General features: G+C 40.0%; 1 protein-coding gene across 1 annotated transcript in view; it reads left to right on the top strand.

Annotated features, from left to right (window-relative positions):
- Positions 1-9,181: 9,181 nt before the first annotated feature.
- Positions 9,182-21,568, top strand: part of fam155a (family with sequence similarity 155 member A) — an 89,872-nt gene continuing 77,485 nt past the window's right edge. Inside the window, exon 1 of the mRNA XM_036557490.1 lies at positions 9,182-9,940. Coding sequence (XP_036413383.1) covers positions 9,182-9,940 — 759 coding nt within the window. The remainder of the gene's footprint in view (positions 9,941-21,568) is intronic.

The following is a 21,568-nucleotide window of genomic DNA, read 5'->3' as shown; positions in this document are numbered from 1 at the left end:
AAGTCTAAACCAAGAACCATTTAGGAACCTTTATTCACTTTGAAGTGTATTAGTATCGATATCCTCAATTGTTCAATATTTATAAATAACTGTGAAATAAATGTACAGTTTCTATACTAACTAAAGATCTTTCCTAGGACCATACATCCAAAACAGGAACAGTTTAGGACCTTTAAAAAAGTCTGCATCAACATACACACCTTTATTCTCGGAATGACTCATCAATCATTTATGAGCTGAACCTAAGATCCCTTCTCAGATCCTGGAGGAGGCTGGTGGTTGATGTTAGTCTTCCAGCTTTGACAATGTGCACCAACTCTCTCTGGAGTTGCTCTCGCGCTCTCCGCTATGACCCATTTCTGCAGTGAGGATAAACTCATGCGCTGAGTGATTAAGTGTCGTCTCCGACCTTCTTCCATACTTTTCCCTTTGAAGTAATAAAGCTTTTCCTAAATAGTTTGTGGAGGAGATTTTGGAATTGCAAGGCTAGACTGAGCGAATGGGGACATTTTTTTTGCTGTTTGGGCGTCACTAACTTCATTAAAATGCACTATAGTTAACATCACTGGAATATTAAGTGCTTCTTTACAGGATTTTTCTTGCCAAAGACTAACTGAATGTGAAAGTAATCACTTTTTTGTGAAGGGTAATTCCCTTGGCTCCTGGAGTTTTTGCTACTGCCTGTGTTGACAGAGGCTTCTTGATCTCTTCAAAGTCCTTATTTTTGGCTCCAAGCAGATACTCTTCCTCATTAAACACCCTTTTAATCAATGTATGATAAATTTAACTCAGACTTATGGTCTGACATTACGCTGCATTGCTCTGCATTAAGCTTAACTGCCCCATTTATTCATCATGACATTATTTTAGCTATATACAATATATTGGATGTCTGATTGTGTTGGCATGTGTGGTTTCTATATGTGTATATATATATATATATATATATATTCATATACTGTCCAGTCTTAACACTGAGTTACAGCAGAGTTATGCCCAACCAAAGCTGTTCCCAAAGGTTCACTGACATGTTCCCTTAACATTTACACAACCAACTACCCAGACACACCTCAGCTGCCTTCAGATTTCTTCCTCATGTTCATCCAAAATGTCTAAAAGAGATATTTCTGAGGAATGCACTTACATAAGGGAGGGTAAGGTCAAAGGAAAATAAGTGAAACAACATGGCATCTGAGATCTTTTTTTAGTTTTATGGACTGATGAGTCTAATGAGACTAATGAGCAGAAAATGCAACCAGCTCACTTCTCCTACGCTCCATGAACACTCAAAGAACCATTTGCATGCTTAAAGCGTTCTTTGTATGGTGAAATGGTTCTTCAGATTGATGATGAATGTGTTGTATATGGTTCTATGTGGCACCAAAATGGGCTCTGTTATGTTACAATGTCAAGCTTGTAACAACTAAAGAACCCTTTCAGGTGCTATATAGAACCCATTTGCCAACAGTTCTATATAGAACTGCTCCATCAGTCTGATGGACTGTTTCACCATGGAAAGAACTATTGAGGAAAACAAATGGTTTGTTGAGTGTATATGGTTTACATAGAACCATTATCTTTATTAAAGAACCCTTGAAGAACTATATTTTTTAAGAGTGTATCGCTAGGCTATTATTTATAAGCCTCTGACACAAGACGTAAGATATTTAGTAAACAATATGATTAATTTGGTAACTACTAAAACACAGACATGCATTGTTAGCAAGGAAGAGCAGCGTAGGCCCAAATACAGGCCTGCACAATTCAAGGAGTTAAACTGGATAAAAGGACAGAATCTTTTAGTTCCAGGTAGAATCATTCCTTTACAAAAACCATCCGCTATTGTTAGAATTGTTATACATGGAACTTGGTTATTTATGAGAGTAGCTCATGTTTATGTATATAAGGCCTACTTTCATTTTTGTATTTTACCAAAATTTATTTGTACTTTACGAAAAACTAATTGCTCTTTGGTGTTAATTTCATAAGGCCACACATTTCAGATCAGTCAAACAGGGGAAAGACAGCATGTACAGACTTTTTTATCTTCACATAAAATGCAATTTTAATATTATTGGCATATTTTTGGATTGTAAATCAAACAGGCTCCTTGGTTCGTTTGGATGAGCGTATATAAAACAATGTGTTTTTTTCCGGGGCTGATCACCGCCTCCCTTCTCTTGGTTGATATTTTCATCTTCCAGTAGATAAAGCCCCCAGTGGGCTTTCCTAAAGAATGCTCACGTCAGAAACGTATTGATTTTCTGCTTTGTTTGCGGATTGAGCACTCCGCATCCTCCGCTGAGGAATGAAGAGATGGTGTTATCAATGTGAACGGTCAGGCTAAGTCCAGATGGGCTCATTCGCACTGTGTCTCTGTTTTAAAGGGTATTTATTTATTTATTTCACCGTAGGTAAGAATATGGTGCATTTCAATTACATGCAAGTTTCTTTTCACAGATCTCTAAACTAAGTTTAATATTTTTAAAACTATGTTAAATTTAAAAAAATTGTTTTTAGGGAAGATTTTCACCCAAATGTTTGTAGACATCTGCTAATCCAGTGTTTCTTCTGAAGCATATGAGTAAGGAGTCTGTCCTCTTTCGCTGCAGTAACAGTTTCTACTCTTCTGAGAAGCTACACTAGATGTTAGAACATTGCTGTGAGGATTTGATTGCATTCAGCTACAGGAGCATTAGTGAGGTCAGGTACTGATTGGCTGATGGTTCTGGATGCCACTCCAACTCATTCCGAAGGTATTGGATCCATCACTCTCAGATAACACAGTTCCACTGCTCCACAGCCATAGATGGGGATTTAAGTCAACGACTTGGACTCGAGTGGAATGTTAACTGACTTATGGCTCGTCTAGGACCTGAGACTATCACTCATGAAATTACAGCCTGAATAAAATCGTAAACAAAACTGATTAATCACCAACATTAATGTGGAAATTGAATAAAATCTTTAGTTTCCAACCTTATGTATGAGACTTCTCCACCATGAATGGATTTCAAAAATGTTTTAAGCCAAAACTTTCTTGAAAATGTTTTAAAACAATATCTTGGCCATCAGACAGTGTGTTCATAACTGTTTTATATAACTTTCTGTGAGGGAGCTTTTAGAGACATTAACTCTTCAGATGTCTGGTTCCCATCACCACCAATTGTTCACCAACAGTCTGAGTTTCTCTTAAATGGAGTATTTCACATCAAACCACTGAATGACTTCAGTTCACAGTGATTTATTTATGCGTAAATCTTGGAATATGTGTTATCCTCCTTTAAGATCATTTCTTAAATGCATAATGTCCTAATAAATTCATTTAAATTTAAAATCTGGACAATTTGAAACCCTGATCCCTTTCTAACTAAGCATAAATGTCTAATAATGGCAGTATGATAAATAAACCCAAATAAAGATTTGTACCTTTACTTTCAGTGTATTTTCCTTAAGGGAAATGACTTGATAAAGAAGTCAATCAGTACCCTATCAAAACAATAGAGCAAGTTTAATAGCCTTTAAAACACACAGACTTTCTTTCCATGGAACACAGTTATCTTTAAAATGTTAAAACACAGCTCACCATGTGGCCATGATGAAAGAGCCATGCAATCATCATGTCGTTTCCTTGTCAAGAATGCAGAGGTGGTCTGTCTCTTTCTCTCACACTTGTTCTCTGTTCTGCTTTTTTATCATTCAGTTCTTTTCAGTGTTTAATAAAGGTGGGCAGGGTGGTCCTCTTTGATGCTGGAAAATGGACACAGTGGACCCTCTGGCTGGGTTTTACAAATCTAGGCCAAATGCTTCATGCCAATCTCAAAGCAGGTGGTATCTCTCTCTCTCTCTTTCTCTCTCTCTCTCTCTCCTTCTCAAGCAACTGTCAAGGTCATTACAACCATCTACTAACATCAATATGTACAAAATGTTATGTCCACTGCTGTGCAAAACCCAGAGACCACCCTTCACTTACTTTCAGTTTTTCAGTGAAATCTGCAGGGATATTTTTCCACACTTCCAAAGTTCAGTCTTAGAAATTGGTTGTATTTCCTGCTTCTTACAATAGAAGTAATCCCAAACACTTTCAGTGATTCATTTGAGACCTAGACTCAGGTCCACTGTTCTGAGACCACCAGCTGTTTTTTTTTTTTTTAATTTTTGTCTGTTTTCTTTCCTGAGTAACGTCTTCTTAACAGCTACACATCTTTTCAGACTTATAGTGTTGAGTTGTCTTCTCACAGTGGAAGGATGAACAGAAACACCTGTGGATTTTTTCAGATCTGAAGTAAAAGTGGAGCTTGATTTTCTCCTCTCTTTCAAAGATGAAAGCTTTAAGTTTGTCTGGTGGTGACAGTTTTGGTGGTCTACCAGGTTTTGCGCGGTTGTTAGAAGTCCTATTTTCTCTGTATCATTTAATCATTTCTTGAACTCTATTTCATTATTTTCTCTTATTTTCCTTTGACTTTTCCCTTGTGCAAGTGGATTATCTTATATCTGCTCTCTTCAGAAATATTTCCTGGATATTATGGACTCTGACTTTTGCACAGTACTACGTGTTAAAAAATAAATAAAATCAATCTTCCAAAAAGGCTATTTTGAGGTGCTATGAACCACTTTTACTTACCTTTTTTGCCATAGAAGAACCACTATTGGTGTCTATTAAATTCTTTAAACAACCATCCACTAAAAGCCACCCAAAAGTGGTTCTTTTATGGCGTTCCTACAAAGACCTCTTCTTGGCGACTTAAAGTTTAAGAAAGTATCTGGTGAAACTGATTATTAGTGGCATTGATGGTTGGTTTTGGCTTGAGGTTAAGGTTAGGATTAGATATGTGAACATCTACAAAGCATCTAAAGTAGACTGTCCAACTCAAATATTACCAAATGACCTTTTCTCTTTATTTTCACTTCAGTACTTCTGTGGAATAGGCAATATCACACTTTGAGCTTTTATTTTTTTCTTCCTTTATTTTTTTCTTCAATCTTTTGAAAAGTTTTATAGGCTACAAAAAGTGGCTCTGCCATGGCACTGTTCAAAGAATCCTTTTTGGCACCTTTATTTTTAAGAGTGTACCTTTGTGTTCATGTAATAACACTGTCAGAATACTTATCTATTAACAGAATTGCCTGAACTAATGCTACACCATCAGTCTAGAATGTTTCTCTGTCAACCAGTCAACGAGTCTCACAGCAAATCAAACAGCTGGTGAAGGGGAAAAGGCAGGATGAACCACTGTCAATCAATAGTAAATGCTTTCAATCAAATAGTGAACGCTACAAATATAGTCGATTTCAATCATCTGAAATCTGTTGGTGAGTGCAGTTCAAAATGATCTTTGTTTTGTAGTGTAATATAATATAATATAATATAATATATTTTTTACATAAAATTTTACATTTATTTTAAATTTATTTTAAAATATTTTAATTCAAAGCTGAACTGAGGGACCTTTTATAGCTACTTTCATAGCCCAACTGAAGATCACTATGCCCAGAATATAAAAATACACTCCACATGGCTCATGGTACACGGTGGTTGCATTAAATTACTTCTTTATTTATGTTATGGCTGTGTCTTCTTTAATTTACTACATTTCAACATCCACCCTGAAAGAGCATAACACGATTATAATGTAATATCAGCAACAATGTAATTGAATGTAATGTATATATAATTCCATGTACGCAATGTAATATGAGATCAGTCACATTATTAGTCTAGATTTTGTCACCTGCAAGCACACCACAAGGTGCTGATACAAAGAGCGATTTGGCAGAAGATACACAAGCTAAGGACACATATGTTGTTGATTAGCCACCTCTCATGTGTCAGGCTCCAGGTCAAAACACACCGTGTGTGTTTGTGTGTGTGAATGTGACAGGTTCACACTATACCATATGGCTGTCCACTGTGAGACAAAACAGGAAAACAGGGACCACTGCAGAGTACCTACCTGGTACTTTGGCTTGTCCTTCCTAAGACTTTAATTTGGGACAGAGTAATCTCTGCTGTAAAGTCTCTACATTAGGCCTGAATATCAATCATTCAGCATTATTGTGATATTGGTCTTTGCAGAAGGCTGTAATATGCAAATGAGCCTGCTAATAATATATATATATATATATATATATATATATATATATATATATATATATATATATACATATATAATCTGTTCAGAAATAACTACTGAAAACTTATACTTACTGGCTTTGATGGGCAAAATTACGAAAATTAAGGATGGTCTTTGACCTTTGCATAGAAATATATACATATATATCGAAGAAGAAAACCTTGTATCTCCATTTTTGTTGTTTTTCAGTTTTTGACATAATTTGAAACTAACTGTTGCTCTTTACATTGTATGTGAATTTCAATATAAATGGACCAAAAGAAATGGCCCAAAATGACTTGGGTAAAAGTCTGGCTCCATTGACTTACATTAAAAGTAAAAGTAGGTTTTTTCCTTCTCCTGTTTATTAGTTACCTTTTTTGGAGATATGAGGTTTTCTTCCGACAACAACGATATGTACCAAGAGAACAGTACATAGCCATCATAGGGGGTAGCTCTGCTATGCTGAGGGGCATCTTGCTGGCATGGTTTGAGTCTACCTTATAGGAAACCCCAGCAGCACTGCTGTGTCTGATCCATTCGTACCAGCACAACATACACTAACACGCCACCACCATGTCAGAGTCACTACAGTGCTGAGAATGATCCATCACCCAAATACCTGCCCTGTGGAGGTCCTGTTGGGGTCCTGACCACTGAAGAACAAGGTAAAAGGGGCTAACAAAGTATGCAGAGCAACAGATGGATATATATATATAATATATATATATATATATATATATATGTACCAAATACTAAATTAAATCTAAACAAATCCATGTATAGGACTTTTTTTTGCATTTTGCATAATCAGCAACATTGCTTTCCTCCCTGCTTATGTAGCTAATCTGTCACTAAGTGGTAATAAACCATCACTTAAAAGTAGAGTTCTTGTAAACAGATGACTGTAATAAAGTACTGTTACAGTCAAGTAGTCTACTTACAGATTTTACAACATTTAAAGGGCTCTTAACTTTCCACACTGGAAGTGATCTGTTGCTGGAAGTGTTTTGATGTTGCTGACACAGATTTTATTCATATGGGAGAGAAGTAAATGTCTAAATAGTTGTCAGTATTTATGGGCTGTCTGTCAGTGGAGAACACTGCTGTAACTAAACCTTGTATCTATGATATGGTGCATTTACAGGAGAAGAAAAACATTTTTAACATGTAATATAAGTTAACATTACTATATTATTATATAAGACCTTTTGTAATTTTGGATAATTTCAGTTATGTCCATTCATCATAATAAAAAAGCAATTGCGAGGTTGAACATGTTTTCCTTTCAAGAGCCCATATCCTGCATTTTTCTCATATTTTATTTTGTTTTTCCCCTCTTATGATGACTGTGTAGGTTCATTTACCAAAAACAACTGTAATTTATTTTAATCATTGTAATCCAACCTCTCTTTATTCCTTAGAATTAAACAGACTGCTTTTGACTAGGCAGACATATGTGAATGTGTTGCTTTTCATGACATCATAAAAGCCAGTGACTTCAAACTAGGCTCTTTTCAAAGCTTATAAACAAACTAGAGTGAATGGGAAGAGAACATTCTAGAATCTTTAAACCATCAAACATGTGTAGGTCACACCAACCAAACATCTGAGTTTCCTTATATGGACTGTGTGGACTGAGGAGTAAATATTTTGAAACCTTAACAGTGTTTATGTCACTAAAGTGTTTCATTTGAAAAAGTGAAGAGAATGTAGTTTACCATGACAAGTGTTATCATCTCCATTTGTGCAGTAAGCTATTGATCTATAACGCTGGTCTTCAGTTATGAATTTGTAAATATCAGATACAGAATCGTTATATTGTTGTGTACACACTTAAAGATGGTACTTAACAGGTTATTCAGTAAAGGTAATGGTTGTATATGCAACCGTGAACATTCAGAGAACTATATGAATGCATAGTTCTTTGCATGGTTTCTTCTATAGAATGGAAAACCTACTGTATATGGTTCTTTAAAGAACCTTTTAAAGCACCAAAAATTGTTTTTTTTTATTTTTTTAAGTTATAGAAACCTTTATTGGTCTTATACAGTTAATATATATATATATATATATATATATATATATATATATATATAGAGAGAGAGAGAGAGAGAGAGAGAGAGAGAGAGAGGACCATCAGTAATAATGTTTGTAGGCTATTGATCTATAAATATAGATCTGTTATGAATATGTATCGGTTTGCTGAATTGTTCTGTATACATATTGATGTGTATGTGTGTCTTTAAGTGAATCTCTGTCTGTAGTAGGTTACTGATCTAAAAGTATCCGTTATAATGAATATGTGAGTATCGCTGAGGGGTATCGATGTGTATCGGCGCCCCTCATATCGGGGCAGATCACTCAGAGCGGACGGGATGACGCAAACGCTGCTGCTCTCAATAAACCGCTTTCAAGACGAACATGGCGGCAACCCAACATTAGAGCAAGATGACTGTGGCTGCTGAAGTGGAGAGAAAAGAGCCCAGCACCTCCGTTCACGGACGCGGAAACGAGAAGAGTCGGCGCGCCGAAATCAGTCCCTGCGCTCGTGAGCAGAAACCCCGGAACCAGCAGCAGCAGCGGCAGCGGCGGCGGGTCGGGCGTGTAGCGGCGGAGGGAACGGCTCGTGCGCTCGAAGGGCGAGAGAAGCGGACGCCGCGCTAAAAGACGGGACAGGACAGAACGGGACGGGACGGGACGGGACGCCGGGGTGGCACGCGCGCGGAGGGGGGAAGGGAAGGGAAGGGAAGGGGGGAGGAGAAGAGCCAGCCATGTCGCCGCAGCCTCGCGCCTGCTTCTTTTTCTCGGTAGATTCGCGGCTCGCGGGCACGGGGAGTCGACGATGCGCGCTCTAAAAGCCGCCAACTGCCGGGAATCGCTCGAGCACCAGCAGCAGCGGCGGCGGCGGCAGCAGCAGGACTCCTCGGCGGTGCGGGGGAAGACGCAGGGCAGCGGCGGCGGACCAACACGTCGATGACCATAGCGGCGGCGGAAGAGCCCCCACGGTGGAGTCGGCCCGTGCTGCTGCTGCTGCTGCCGTGCGTGGTGCCGCGCGTGCCCGAAATATGACCAGCGGCGCTCGCAAGGCTCGACATCGGCAGCGAGACGACGGCTCCAAAACGTGGACGTGCTGTTGGTGCTGGTGGTGGTGGTGCTGGTGGTGGTGGTGCGCGCGCGGCCAGAGCTCCGACGACAACGAAGACGACACACCGCCGCTTTTTACCGACTCCGAGAGGGCCCAGCGATGGCGCCGGTCACTCGCCTCCCTCCTCTTCCTCACCGCGCTGCTCTCTGACCGCCTGGGGCCGGGCGCCGAGGCCAGGCTGACCGGGAGCCTGGACAAGGTGATGTCCGCGAACCTGGGGACGGGGACGGGTGCGGGAACGGGCCGCGAGCCCGGCATCCTCAGGAGTAACGAAGATACTACTTTTGTAGGGAACTCCTCCGGCGCGAGCGCGCGCGCGTGGGGTCCGGAGAAGAAGACGTGCGCGGCCAAGAACTGCCTCACTTTCGTCGACGCCGACCACCTGTGCAGGGGCCTTTGGGGCGCGAGTGAGTGGAACGTGAGCGCGGCCGACTTGTACCTGTCCTTCTGCGACGCGTACTCCCTCATGGATCTGCTGGACGGCTCGTCGAGCCCGGACCGCTTGAACTGCAGCGTGGACGCCATGCGCGCCGGCGGCGTGGGCCGCTGCAGCCTGTGCGTGCAAGCGTACCAGCGCTACGACCTGCACGCGCAGGAGAAATACGAGGAGTTTGAGCTCATGACGGACCGATACGTGACGGATGCCTACTCAGTAAGGACGTGCATGGAAGAGTGCAAGGTAGGGCGAACCTTGGCTACAGCTCGCGGCTTTAACTTGGGTTCTTCTTCCCTTTTTTTTGGTTCGCAGTCCGGTTAGAGTTGGGTCTTCCACCCGGTCGTCATGGTAACTGCTGACAGTTTCGTGGAGATGTTTTTTTCTTTGGTAGGCACCAAAAAAAAAGTGCATTTTCATATCAGAACGCTCGCTGTCTTTGTTCTTCACTGATGCACCGCTGCTGGTGTCGGTGCATCAGGCTTAGAGGTCTGAAAGAAGACGTGGATACCTGTGTGGAGTAGCATCCTCACCCAAAAATCAAGGAGTACTTGAGCTTTCACCCTCTCCTGCTGCAGTCTTATTAGGCCAGGCTATGAGGGGCCACCAGGTTCAGCACCATGGACAGGGCTCACGGTTTAGCGTAGTGTTTCTAAATGAGCGAAACTGTAAATAAAATATTGGCCTTTAAAAAGTTGGTAACTGAAGAAAGGAATGATTTTGTCATTTTAATATCCAAGGCCTATGACGTGTGTCCATATGACATAATCCAGTTCACTGTCCCATATGACCTGGTGCCCCATAAACCTTACAGAAAGAGCTGCTAATACAATGAGAAACTAGTGCTGTAAAATGCTTTTATAGTGATCTATAATACTTTAATAACGGTGTAATATGCCTGTAATACTGTTCTGTAGTGAGCCATAATGCTTTAGTGACAGCCTATAGTAAACTATAGTCCCATTTTACAGTGCTCTTACTACAATATACTATAGTGCACTGCACAATACTATAGTATTACTATACTATTACTATACTGTACAATACTGTTCTATACTGTTGTATTACTATTACATTACTATATTATACTATAGTATTAGTATTACTCTAATGTACTATACTAAAGTATTACTATAACTTGTTCTATACTATACACTAAGAACTGTTTCTGCAGTTCTTTTTCATAAAAGAATAAGTAAATCCGTCCAGTTTAGTGCGTATATTGGACAATGTGAAAAACAAACAGGTTGTTGTTACAGAGCTTTGAAGGTTGCCAGTGGTGCAAGGTTACTGTGTCAGTGGCCAAACAGCTGCAACGCCACTTCTTTCAGAGCGCGTGCGTCATTGTATACAGCACAGGTGCTGTAGGATAAAAAAGGAGGGGTAGGGGGGCTTTACAGGGTCTTAGCCTTATAGCAGCTCCACCAGGTGTTCATGCACGTCCGCCCCACTCCACACTGAGTACATTTCAATAACACTAATAGGGCACCGGTGCTTTCCCCGGCTAATCTGTCAGAAGAGCTTTTTCCCTCTCGCTCATTTGCCCTTGTTTGCACATCACTCTACGTGACGCTGAAGAAGCGCACCCTCTTCAGCGCCATAAACTTGACATTAAGGTTAATTTCGATGCTGCCATTGTCATCTTAAAGGGGTGGTGGGTGGGCTGTTAGCTACTTTTTGTACTGATATGATAAGGAAAGTGTTTCTTGTTTTTTGTATTATTTGTTGGTGAGTGTAATCAATGGTCAAACATTTACAGAGAAAGCGTGGCGTGAAGGCGGAGCAGAGAGAGCGTGCTGGAGATAAGCTGCTAAAAGAGTGGCTGATGTGTTTGGCTTTATTGTCGTTTCATTTAGAAAGAGCAGATTCTTGCTCATAGCGTTGTGTCTATAGAGAGAGAGTGAGTGAGAAAGAGAGAGAGAGAGAGAGAGAGATAGAGAGAGGAGGGGGGGGGCTGTCCGCAGTGTTGAAACTCCAGCCATTCACTAAACAGCGATCAGAGCTCAGGATATGTTGTAGCATGCTTTGTGTTTGTCTTACATATTAGAGGCAGGCTTGGGTGGCTGATGGAGCGAAAACATTTCATCTGTTTTTGTGACTGCTGCTGTCATTACACTCTTTATGGGCTCTTTGGAGTTGTGCCACAGGAACTGGATACCTAAAGAACCCTTTAAGGTGGTTCCTTAAAAACCTCCCATCTTGTGAGAACCAAAAGTGGTTCTTCTATGGCATTGTGCCAAAGAACTAGTTCTGGCTTCTTTATTTTAGGACATTAAGGTATCATTAATAACAACAATTACAACAAAATAGCCCTGCAACAGGTCTTTTTGTGCATGAATGCCCAACTGTAATACTTCAGTATCATGAATGAGAAGATTTTGCAACAGGTTGTAGGTTTGTCCCTACAGGCTGAAGCCGCTTGTTCTTTTTGAATGCACAAATCAGTCTTGCATTTTAAGATTTGATAAAAATTCAAAGTGTTCATGCCACAGAACATAGAAAGTGTTTATGCGTTAGTTACTTTTGGTTCCCTAAGGTACATTTCAATAGATAGTTCTTGAAAAATCCAGTTGAAGCCATTGCCGTTTTGTTTTTGTGACTGAAAGTTGTTCTTCAATGGCATTGCTCGCAGGAGCCCTTCTTGGAACCTTTATTGGGCATCATTCACCAACCGTCCTTAAGAAGAAATTTCTTCTTAAAACCCACTAATGCAGTTTTCATGAAGATTTTGACATTCACTAATGTTTTCTTATTTAGGATTTGTTCTCAGGTAGGAACAGAGTCTACACGCAGTCAAGAGCACAAAGGTGCGAACAGTTCTGTGGTTTAAAAACACGTCATGAATCTGTCGTAGACTTTTTCTTAGGACCTTTCTCAAGAACAGATTTAAGAAAAAACCTGTAAGAAGATATTGGCGAATGAGGCCCATTATCTTTAAGACATCAATAATAACTGCGGTCATAATTATAGGCTGGTGTATGAACAATATATGTCTAGCTTCAGTACTAAAATAGCATGAATGGAGATGTTGCAACAGGTTGTAGGCTGGTTCTTGCAGACTGAAGCTGTTTGCGTTTTCTGAAAGTGATCCATGCTCAAAACCATTCTCGGAATCTCATGTGCTACGCTCTCAAAAATAAAGGAGCTAAAAAGGTTTCGTTGCAGCTATACCATAAAAGAACCACTCTCAGGTGAGCAGTTTAAAAAAAAAAAACATCTATTGAAAGTGATTTGCTCTAAAGCACACTGTTTGATGTCTTTATTTTTAAGAATATACTTGACTTGAACTGTTGAGAGCCAGCACTGTATTCAGCTTTACCAAGAGAATAATATTTTCCTACCAAATAGGCCTACAGCAGGTCTTTGCACCTTTATTTTTAAGAGTGTAGAACATTGCCATTAAGACATCATTAATGACATCATTAATTATAGGCTGGCATTTTAACAAAATAGGCTACAAGAGGTCTTTTTTGTGTGTGCATGCCTAACTTTAGTACTTAATAGCATGAATGAAAAGATTTTTTAAAACCAAGCTCGGAACCTGATGCACTGCACTCCTAAAAATAGAGGTGCCAAAAAGGTTCATTGGTGCATTACCATGAAAGAACCACTTCCAGTTGAGTTCATTTTTTGTGGTATCACTCTAAATAATTGTTTGAGGCCTCTATTTTTAAAAAATACACGTATACTTTTTTGTGTGAGTTATATGAAGGAAAGGATTTTGCAAGAGGTTGTATAATGTTCCTTATAGGCTGAAGCCTTTGGCTCATTTTTAGTCACTGGCTCTTTTTTCAGTGCGCCAAACAAATTTAGAATCAGGATTTGCATTACCTCAAATGATGGTGCTTACAAAAGAAAAGTGTAACAACATATTAGAAGAACATATTTCTTTTATTTGACTTATCCATGCTCCGCCCATAAACATGTTCTTTCATGGCAACTGTTGGGAGCTTGGACAAGCTTTATAGAGTGTTACAAAATCCCATTTAACCCTTGTGTGGAGGTCATGTTTTTGTTACTCAGTGGTCTGGTGGACCCATCACATTATTTTTTTTAATCAATACAGTCATAACAATTTATGTAAAAATACCAGATGTTTAAAATATCACAAGTGGTCAGCATAGGGTTCTTCTTTAGCAGCTGTAGCCAGTCAGCAGCCTGTCCATGTTGTCCACCCTCTCACACACACACACATATACAAACACATACACACACAGACACACACACACACACACTAACATCAGGCCATGTAGGAGGAGAATAGAGTGAAGGGACACAGCACCTCCACACTTCATTCCCCGCAGGTTCACCCCAACACCACGTGTCATATAAATGTGTTGATGTTAGTGTGTGTGTGTCTGTGTATGTTTGTATATGTGAACAGAGTGAAGGCACTGAAAATGTGTTATTTTATAAGTTCTTCACTGAAAATGAGCAAAAGCCAAGAAAGGTTGAAATAATAATAAATCATATTATTTTTTCTTTTGATAAACATTGCAACTGGGTCCCACAGACCCCAACACCACACATTAGACTAATGAATTTTGGTTAGAATTTTGATTTTGCACATAAAGTTTACTTCCAGTTGGACCCCTTACATGACCAGGACCAGCTGGCAGGTCCCATTGCTATAGGTTACTATGCTGTGCTACAGAGCTGGAATACACTATTATAGCTACATTGAAAATTCACCAAGCCAGTGTTAGCTCTATTATATGACTAAAAAAACAACACCTGATTTATCCTAAATCACAGCCTTTCACACAAAATAACTTTACACTAATGGAATGGAAATTAACTTGAATAGTTTTAAGTAATGTAAACATATCAAATATTTTTCTGTGTATGAGATGAACAAGGACACCGTTGTCTCTCTGTATGTGTCAAATGTTGTGACTCTGTGTGGAGCTGCTGGTGAGCAACGAGGGGCAAAAAGTAGTGAGAACCTCTTGCTGTGAAGATGCTCGTGAGATAAAACAAAGAGCACAACTGCAGCTTTCTTTGTATCAGTGACCCTGCGTTCACACCGGCAGCGATTTTTCATCTCTTGTTGCCCAAATAACTGATTGCTGAACTCCAACTGACCATGGGTTGCAATGGTTTCAGATGCGTTCCCTGATAAGAAATCGCTTGTGTGCTTATTTTTTATTTAATCCCTGCATCTGTGTAGTCAGTATGTGAGGAAAACAGTATCTGGTCTTTGCAATTACTGTCAATTTGTGGCAAAAGCACCGCCTCCATTATTCCGTCTCTAGTAGGAACAATTATCTAGGACCCAAACGGAGTGTACTGTTTCACAGTGGTGGAGATAATGCATGTACTACTCTGCTGAATGCTCAATTCCTATTGGTGATTGCCACATCGCTTTGCTACTTATTTGCATAAAGTGAAACACCGCTCGACTTTGTTGTGTCACAGACTCCGCCCACTTTGCGTTGCCAACATTCGCACTGCCTCCTGTTGCCGAAAATCGCCAGATCTCATTGAAAATAAATAACCTCCGACCACCTTGTTGTGTAGCTTCGCTGCCGGTGTGAGCGCAGGGTAAATTGTGTACAACTATAAAACAGCATTTAAACAAAATAGAAACACTTTCGTAAATGCTGACTTGCTTGCTCACCTACAGACAAAGTTCCAGTTCTCATGCACATTTCCATCACAATATGTTCCATCAACTTCTTTGGAAAACTGAGGGACCTCCATTTGTGGAGCATGGATTGGTCAGTTAAGCTGACCGCAGTTTTGGTGGACGTGTTTTCTCTTGTACTTTGATGGAATTTGAACTGATGTGTCTCTGCTTGGGGGCGAGATAGCTTCAGGGTTTATTTTTTCATGTGGAGAGTGGCATGAAGGCTGACTCCCACCTGCAGGTGAGTTATGCTAGCGGGCAGAGAGGCCAGCACATGCTGCCACCTGTTATTCCTTTTGAAATGTCTCGCAGAGCAAACATCGACACAGAGGACGTGACGGAGGCAGACTCATTGTTCCAAGGCCATCAGAACAGATAGGCTAATCTCCACAACCAGATGTGAACAGAAGATTGATTTTCTTATAAAAATATAAATAGATTTCCAGCACCTCATATGAAGAGAGACATCATGAAAGCATATTGACAAACAGTCATATTACGGTAATCTGCCTGTGGCAGAATTGATACTGTTACTTTTTTTTTGTAATGGCTCTATACTGTGGCCTACACAAACATTTTGCCAAGTCATTATTGGCCATGCTCAGGCCTGGCTAGTTTTTAAAGGCTTTGTGATAGTGTAGTGTCAGTCAGCTGAGGATTTGCAAAGTGGCAAATGCCAGTTTTGGCATTATGACAGATGATATTTTGAAATGGACAACTCAGCATAAGCCTGGTGAGAAAAAAAAAACATACATCCTAAACCTCATGAGCATTCACTTTGTTTGTCTCCACGCCTTCAGTCTGGCATTACCCCAACTGGAAACCATTTTTTAGTTGGACCATGTTTTAGTTGGACCACTTTGCGTGTTCTGATCAGCTCTGGGAATATTCAGTTGTTGTCATCAAACTGATGTGTGAATTTTGGTTGAAGACGCCAACTAAAAGCACAAATTTAGGCCAAGAAGCAGCGACAACAATGGTGACGCTCTTGAGATTGAATTTAACTGAACATTGCTATGGGCCACATGCATAAGTGGGCTGCTATTGGTGGAGTGCCAGACTGAATCCATGGAGTGAACCAAGCTGAAAGCCTCTGAGATTCATTGCCTGTTATGTTCATTTAAAAATGAGAAGACAGTTCAGTTATAGTCTTGTATAGACTGCTGGTCCAAAGGTGAAATTCTCTACAAAGATCAAGGAGTGTAATGATCCACTCAGTTCAAAATCCAACTCAGTTCACAATATTGAGCTCACAATTGGATGTTCTCATGATATTTTGGGAGGCATTTGACACTGAACTAGGGGTATAGCCTTATCTAGACCGGTCTTTTTTAATATAATAAAATTTGATTTGTTTTCTGTGCATGCTGTCACTATATCACAGCCAATGAAAGCATTCTAATCAGTCTAATCACATTCAGTCTTCCAATCACTGCTTAGCACATGTTGCTATGCACCATTGCTTCAAGCTTTCGGTTCATTATCTATGTGTCAGTGTTTTGAAGCTCCAGCTGTGGTCAAAAGATGCCTGGGAGGGGCTGTAAAAGTAAGATCCCCAAGAGTAGCTTATGTTATTTTCTACCCATGAAACACCAAATACAAATTTTAAAGACATTGTTGACATCAGTTTTCAGTGAATTTGGTCAATGCTGATTCCCTACAAAAGCTAAAATGGGCTGGGTCAAAATGTCAATGCAAACTACTTCCATACATCGAGTCACCAAAAGTAAGACATAAATGGTCCATAAACATTTCTCATGCCTGCCGTGTCAGTATGCTTTAGCCTAGGATGTTTAGGTTTAGGTTTAGTTGTTGTTTTCTCTCATCTTTGTACACTCCAGCTGTCTGATTTTTACTCTTTTGTGTTGTCTTCAATGGGCAAAAGTAATGCATATTTTACAGTGAAGGGTGCTGTAGTGCTGGTTGAATTCTGTCAGCAGTAGGCTAATGCCTGATGTTACGACATTGCAGTACATAGCACACTTGAAAATTTTATCTACCAAGTTGGGCCCACTTACTTTTTTACAGACCTACCCCCCAAAAAAACACCACCGCTTTGACCGTGATGGTGTGGGTAATGGTGGCTGCAATGATGTTCAAACAGAGCAACAATGTTTTGTCACACCTCTGTTAAGCCAAAGCTATCTAACCAAGACCTATCTGATAGCAAATTTTGCAAAATGGATCACTACAGATGATATTTAGAGTTTATCAAGGTTAATGACGGTGTTAGAAACGGCAGTTTCTTCGACCCACATTTATGTTTTGACGTCCTTTCCAATAAGGACTCGCAAAAGTGGCCAGTTCATTTTCCACACAGTTCTCCTGAACGAATCTGAATGGAGTCGCTGATGTGGAGGAAGGTGGCAGGAGTCAATCTGAGCTTCTGGCAGGCAGCTGCGAGAGATAGCCAGTCGCAGCTGTGATTAAGCAGAGGACAGCGAGCGAGAGAGCAAGAGAGAGAGTGAGGGAGTGAGAGAGTGAGTGAGTGAGTGAGAGAGAATAGGTAATCACTGTGACAGCCGGATCAGCCCTCAGGTTGATTTAATCTGCCAGTGTCTCTCCGCCATGACTGGCTAAGTGTGGCAGGAACTGTCGCTTGTGTATATGAGTGTGTGTTTATGCTTCATGGGGGTGGGGTAGGGGGGGGTCTAAAAATAGTGAACAGACATGTGAACGTGCACTCCAGCAGGGGGGACAGCTTACAGGGGAAAAACACAGCGAGTGTGGAGAGGATACAGGAGGACATGTTTTCATTCAATAGCACGCTATTCTTAGCTAACGCACCGAGTTCGGCGCCGCCGTTACCACTACCGTTACCGTTGCCGCTACTTTTAGCATCTCTCCAACCATACTAATGCTTTCTCACCATCTCCAGCCGTTCCTTGAAATGCTCCCAGGAGTGGAGGCTACATGGCTGAGGTGGAAAATTGCGGCCAGGGCGCCGTCCATCAAGACATGTTTTATCTCACTCGTGTGGCAGAGTGCTAGAGCACAGAGCAGCCAGGCAAAGTGTTCATTTCACATTTCACAGGGTAAATGGAGCATGCAAGGTATGGAGGGCAATGTCCGATTGGTTGCATCATTCCCAAGCGTAATCATTTCAACTGATGGGATATTCCAGAATTTTCCAGATATCATGAGGATCTTCCAAACTGTGACACTGACTGCATGCAGCACTGCAAGAAATACCCCCTCAAAAAAAAAAGATATATATATATTTTTTGGACAACCCACGTTACACTCTTACAAATAAAGGTTCCGAAAAGGGTGCTTTACAAGAACCACTTTGGGTTCCCTAAAGAACCTCTCAGTGGATGGTTGTTTAAGGAAGGTGTTTTAAGTTTAGAGAACCGCCTCTGGGAAGAAGTTTTGCATTATGCGAATGTTCCTTTAAAGGTTCTTCATACCCACAGATCTCTATTTCAAGCATGGTTCCTATAGTGAACCAAAAGTGGTTCATCGATGGCGTCACTAAAAAACCCTTTCTGTCTCTGTTTTGTAAAGCACTGTGGATGCCTCAATGCATAGTTTTTCAAAAGACCATTTTAAGATCAAGTTAATGTTTTACAGTTTTATAAATGAGGCCCCAGGTGCATTTTTTGAGCTAAAGTTAGATTTACACCATTTCTAGATGTGGTTAGCTCACATCTAACCTTTAAATTCAAGAACCTTTTTCTGGATATTTTTTTGAAACATTTTTGTAATTTTTTAATTTTTAAAAAACCTCCACCTCATCTACATAATATCCACATAATGTTCTTCACCAATTAACCGTAAAATCCAACCCAGAAATCATTTACTTTAAAGAGTGCAGTTTGTAAGCGATTTGAGTATTTGTAGATAAGCTGATGAGGACCATTGAAAGTAAGTGTGACTGATGTTTGATGGGTAGTTATTAGTCAGTCATGTGTTTTTTTAATGACATCACCAGAGTTTCGGTACAGTAATGTAATTACTTTTTCCTGTAATGAAGTATCCATGCTTGTCCTTGTACAAAATTTGTGTGCATATGTGTTACCTTCAACAGCTGACTGTGTGACCTAGACTATAAATATGACCAGTGCAGTGCAAGAAGCACCTTAAACTAAGTAAACAACATGCCTATATTAAACCTCATAAAGATAAAGGATAAAGACCTCTGTTCTGTACAAATGAGATCCCCAACCTTCCTTAAACAGGCCAAACTGCATTTTCACTCAGAAACAACTCTGTAAACTTTACATTTTATTCATAAACTGTTTCTACTTGTGAGTTTTTCTGTTTTCAAGCAGCCAGATTTCTAATTTTAATTAACATAGCTGGCTGTGTCTTGAAAGCAAAGACAGGGACAGGCTTTTTTAAAGATGTTACAGTGATTGGCTATTTCTAAATAAACATGGAATTTATCCTTGTACTTTCAGTACAGTTGTGTTTGTGTTTTATCTCTAAGATAGTAAAGTAATGGGTAATGTAAAGAGTTACTTTTTCCAGGAAATAATAAGTTCCCTATGTTTATTTATTTCATATATTAGAGTTGTCGAGATATCATAGGTCTCTTCCAAATTTTGATGATGGATGTATCATTAAGGTCCCACATTAACTGAAACAACTAAACAATAACAACAAAAAGATATTTTTATTTAGTAGTTATGAGTCAGCAATAGATGTCCTATATCCACAGCAACTGGGAAGTATTCAGCACACATTTGGCAAAAAGAAAAAAAATTCTCAATTTATATTTCTCATGTTTTACTGCTTTATTAGATCAGATATTCCAGACTTTCCCAGTAATTATATGTGTCTTTGAAATTGTAAAGAGTGAACGCTACCCACATATAGTTGCTGGCCATTCCCTTCATCAAGGTGGGTGTGTAGCTTTCTCTTTTATGTCCTAGCCTTTTAAAAAACTATTTTACATGGAACATGCCATGGAAATGAAGGTTTTAGACATTGTTTAATCATGACATGTAAGAGTGCCTTGGTGTGAGCTTTGAATATTAGGCTTTACACTAAATGTTGGAACGTACTGTGAGGATTTGATTGCATTCAGCCATAAGAGCATTAGTAAGGTTTGGTACTGATGCTGGTTGATTAGTTCTGGATTACAAACTCCACTCCAACTCACCCCAAAGCAATTGGATGGAGCTCCATCACTCCAGACAACACAGCTCCACTGCTCCACAGCCCAATGCTGGGGGAAATTCATACCCCTCTAGCCAATGCTTGGCACTGGACACGGTGACTTTAGACTCATGTGTCTTAAGGATAGTTTTGGACATAGAGTGTATTTCCCCTGGGTAGTTGTTATAGGTCAGTCATAGTTTTCTGTACTATATCATATTGACACCAACTGCAACTTAATATCACATACAGTGAAAATGATTTGATGTGCATTTGGCAAAATAACACTAACTTCACATTTTACAGGCAAACAGTGGAAGGCAGCATGTTGTTGGTTGTCCCCAAGTTTAATCATTTCTTCCATTTTATCAGCAATCTGACTTTTTCCTGGATGTCATGGGGCTCCACTAAATTGTAATGTTGGCTGTATCACTGAAGCGCCTAATTACCGCTGTATTGCTGCTAAATTGCTGCTGTTACACTTACTGCTCTCTTATGAAACCACCACTTTATTAAACGACTCATATCTTAAAACTGTTCAGAGAGTGGAGGCCAGGTGTTCTGCTTGGTAAACGGCCAAAAGTGCTGCTCGTGTTACAGTTTCAGAGTAAAAGTGGATACATAGCATGTCTGAATGAACGTTTCACTATATAAACTGCACTGGTGGAAGATCTGTTTAAACTCGACAGCTCTTTGATATGACTCAACTCTGATATTACTAAGCTTGTTATGCATTTAGTATTCAGTAACTACATAAATCATTAAGTGGCGAACCATGACTTTTAGAGCAAGTCCTTCGGTTTGGGCCATAAATGTCAAAAACAAGGCAAATTGATAATACTAATTTTTGCTATCACCCTTGTGGGATTCTAGTAGTGTGTTAGTGCTAGGCTAACAGAGATTCACATGAAGATTTCTTCGCTGTTCTAGATTAAACACAGACATTAGACGCTTGTGAAAGACATTCAGACATATTAACATATATTTACCCTTATATGTAGCAGTTTAACAGTGACTCACTCTTTCAGGAACCTTAATATAGAGCTGCTGATGTTGCAATTACAGTTTGAATACACAGTCAGTGAGATCTTCCAGACACTGACATTTTTTCATCATGAAATTTGTCTCACCCATTAGAAATC

Source organism: Colossoma macropomum, unplaced genomic scaffold, assembly GCF_904425465.1.
Source record: "Colossoma macropomum unplaced genomic scaffold, Colossoma_macropomum, whole genome shotgun sequence".
Lineage (NCBI taxonomy): Eukaryota > Metazoa > Chordata > Actinopteri > Characiformes > Serrasalmidae > Colossoma > Colossoma macropomum.
The sequence above is the reverse complement of the archived record's forward strand: the minus strand, read 5'-3'. Positions and strand labels throughout refer to the sequence as shown.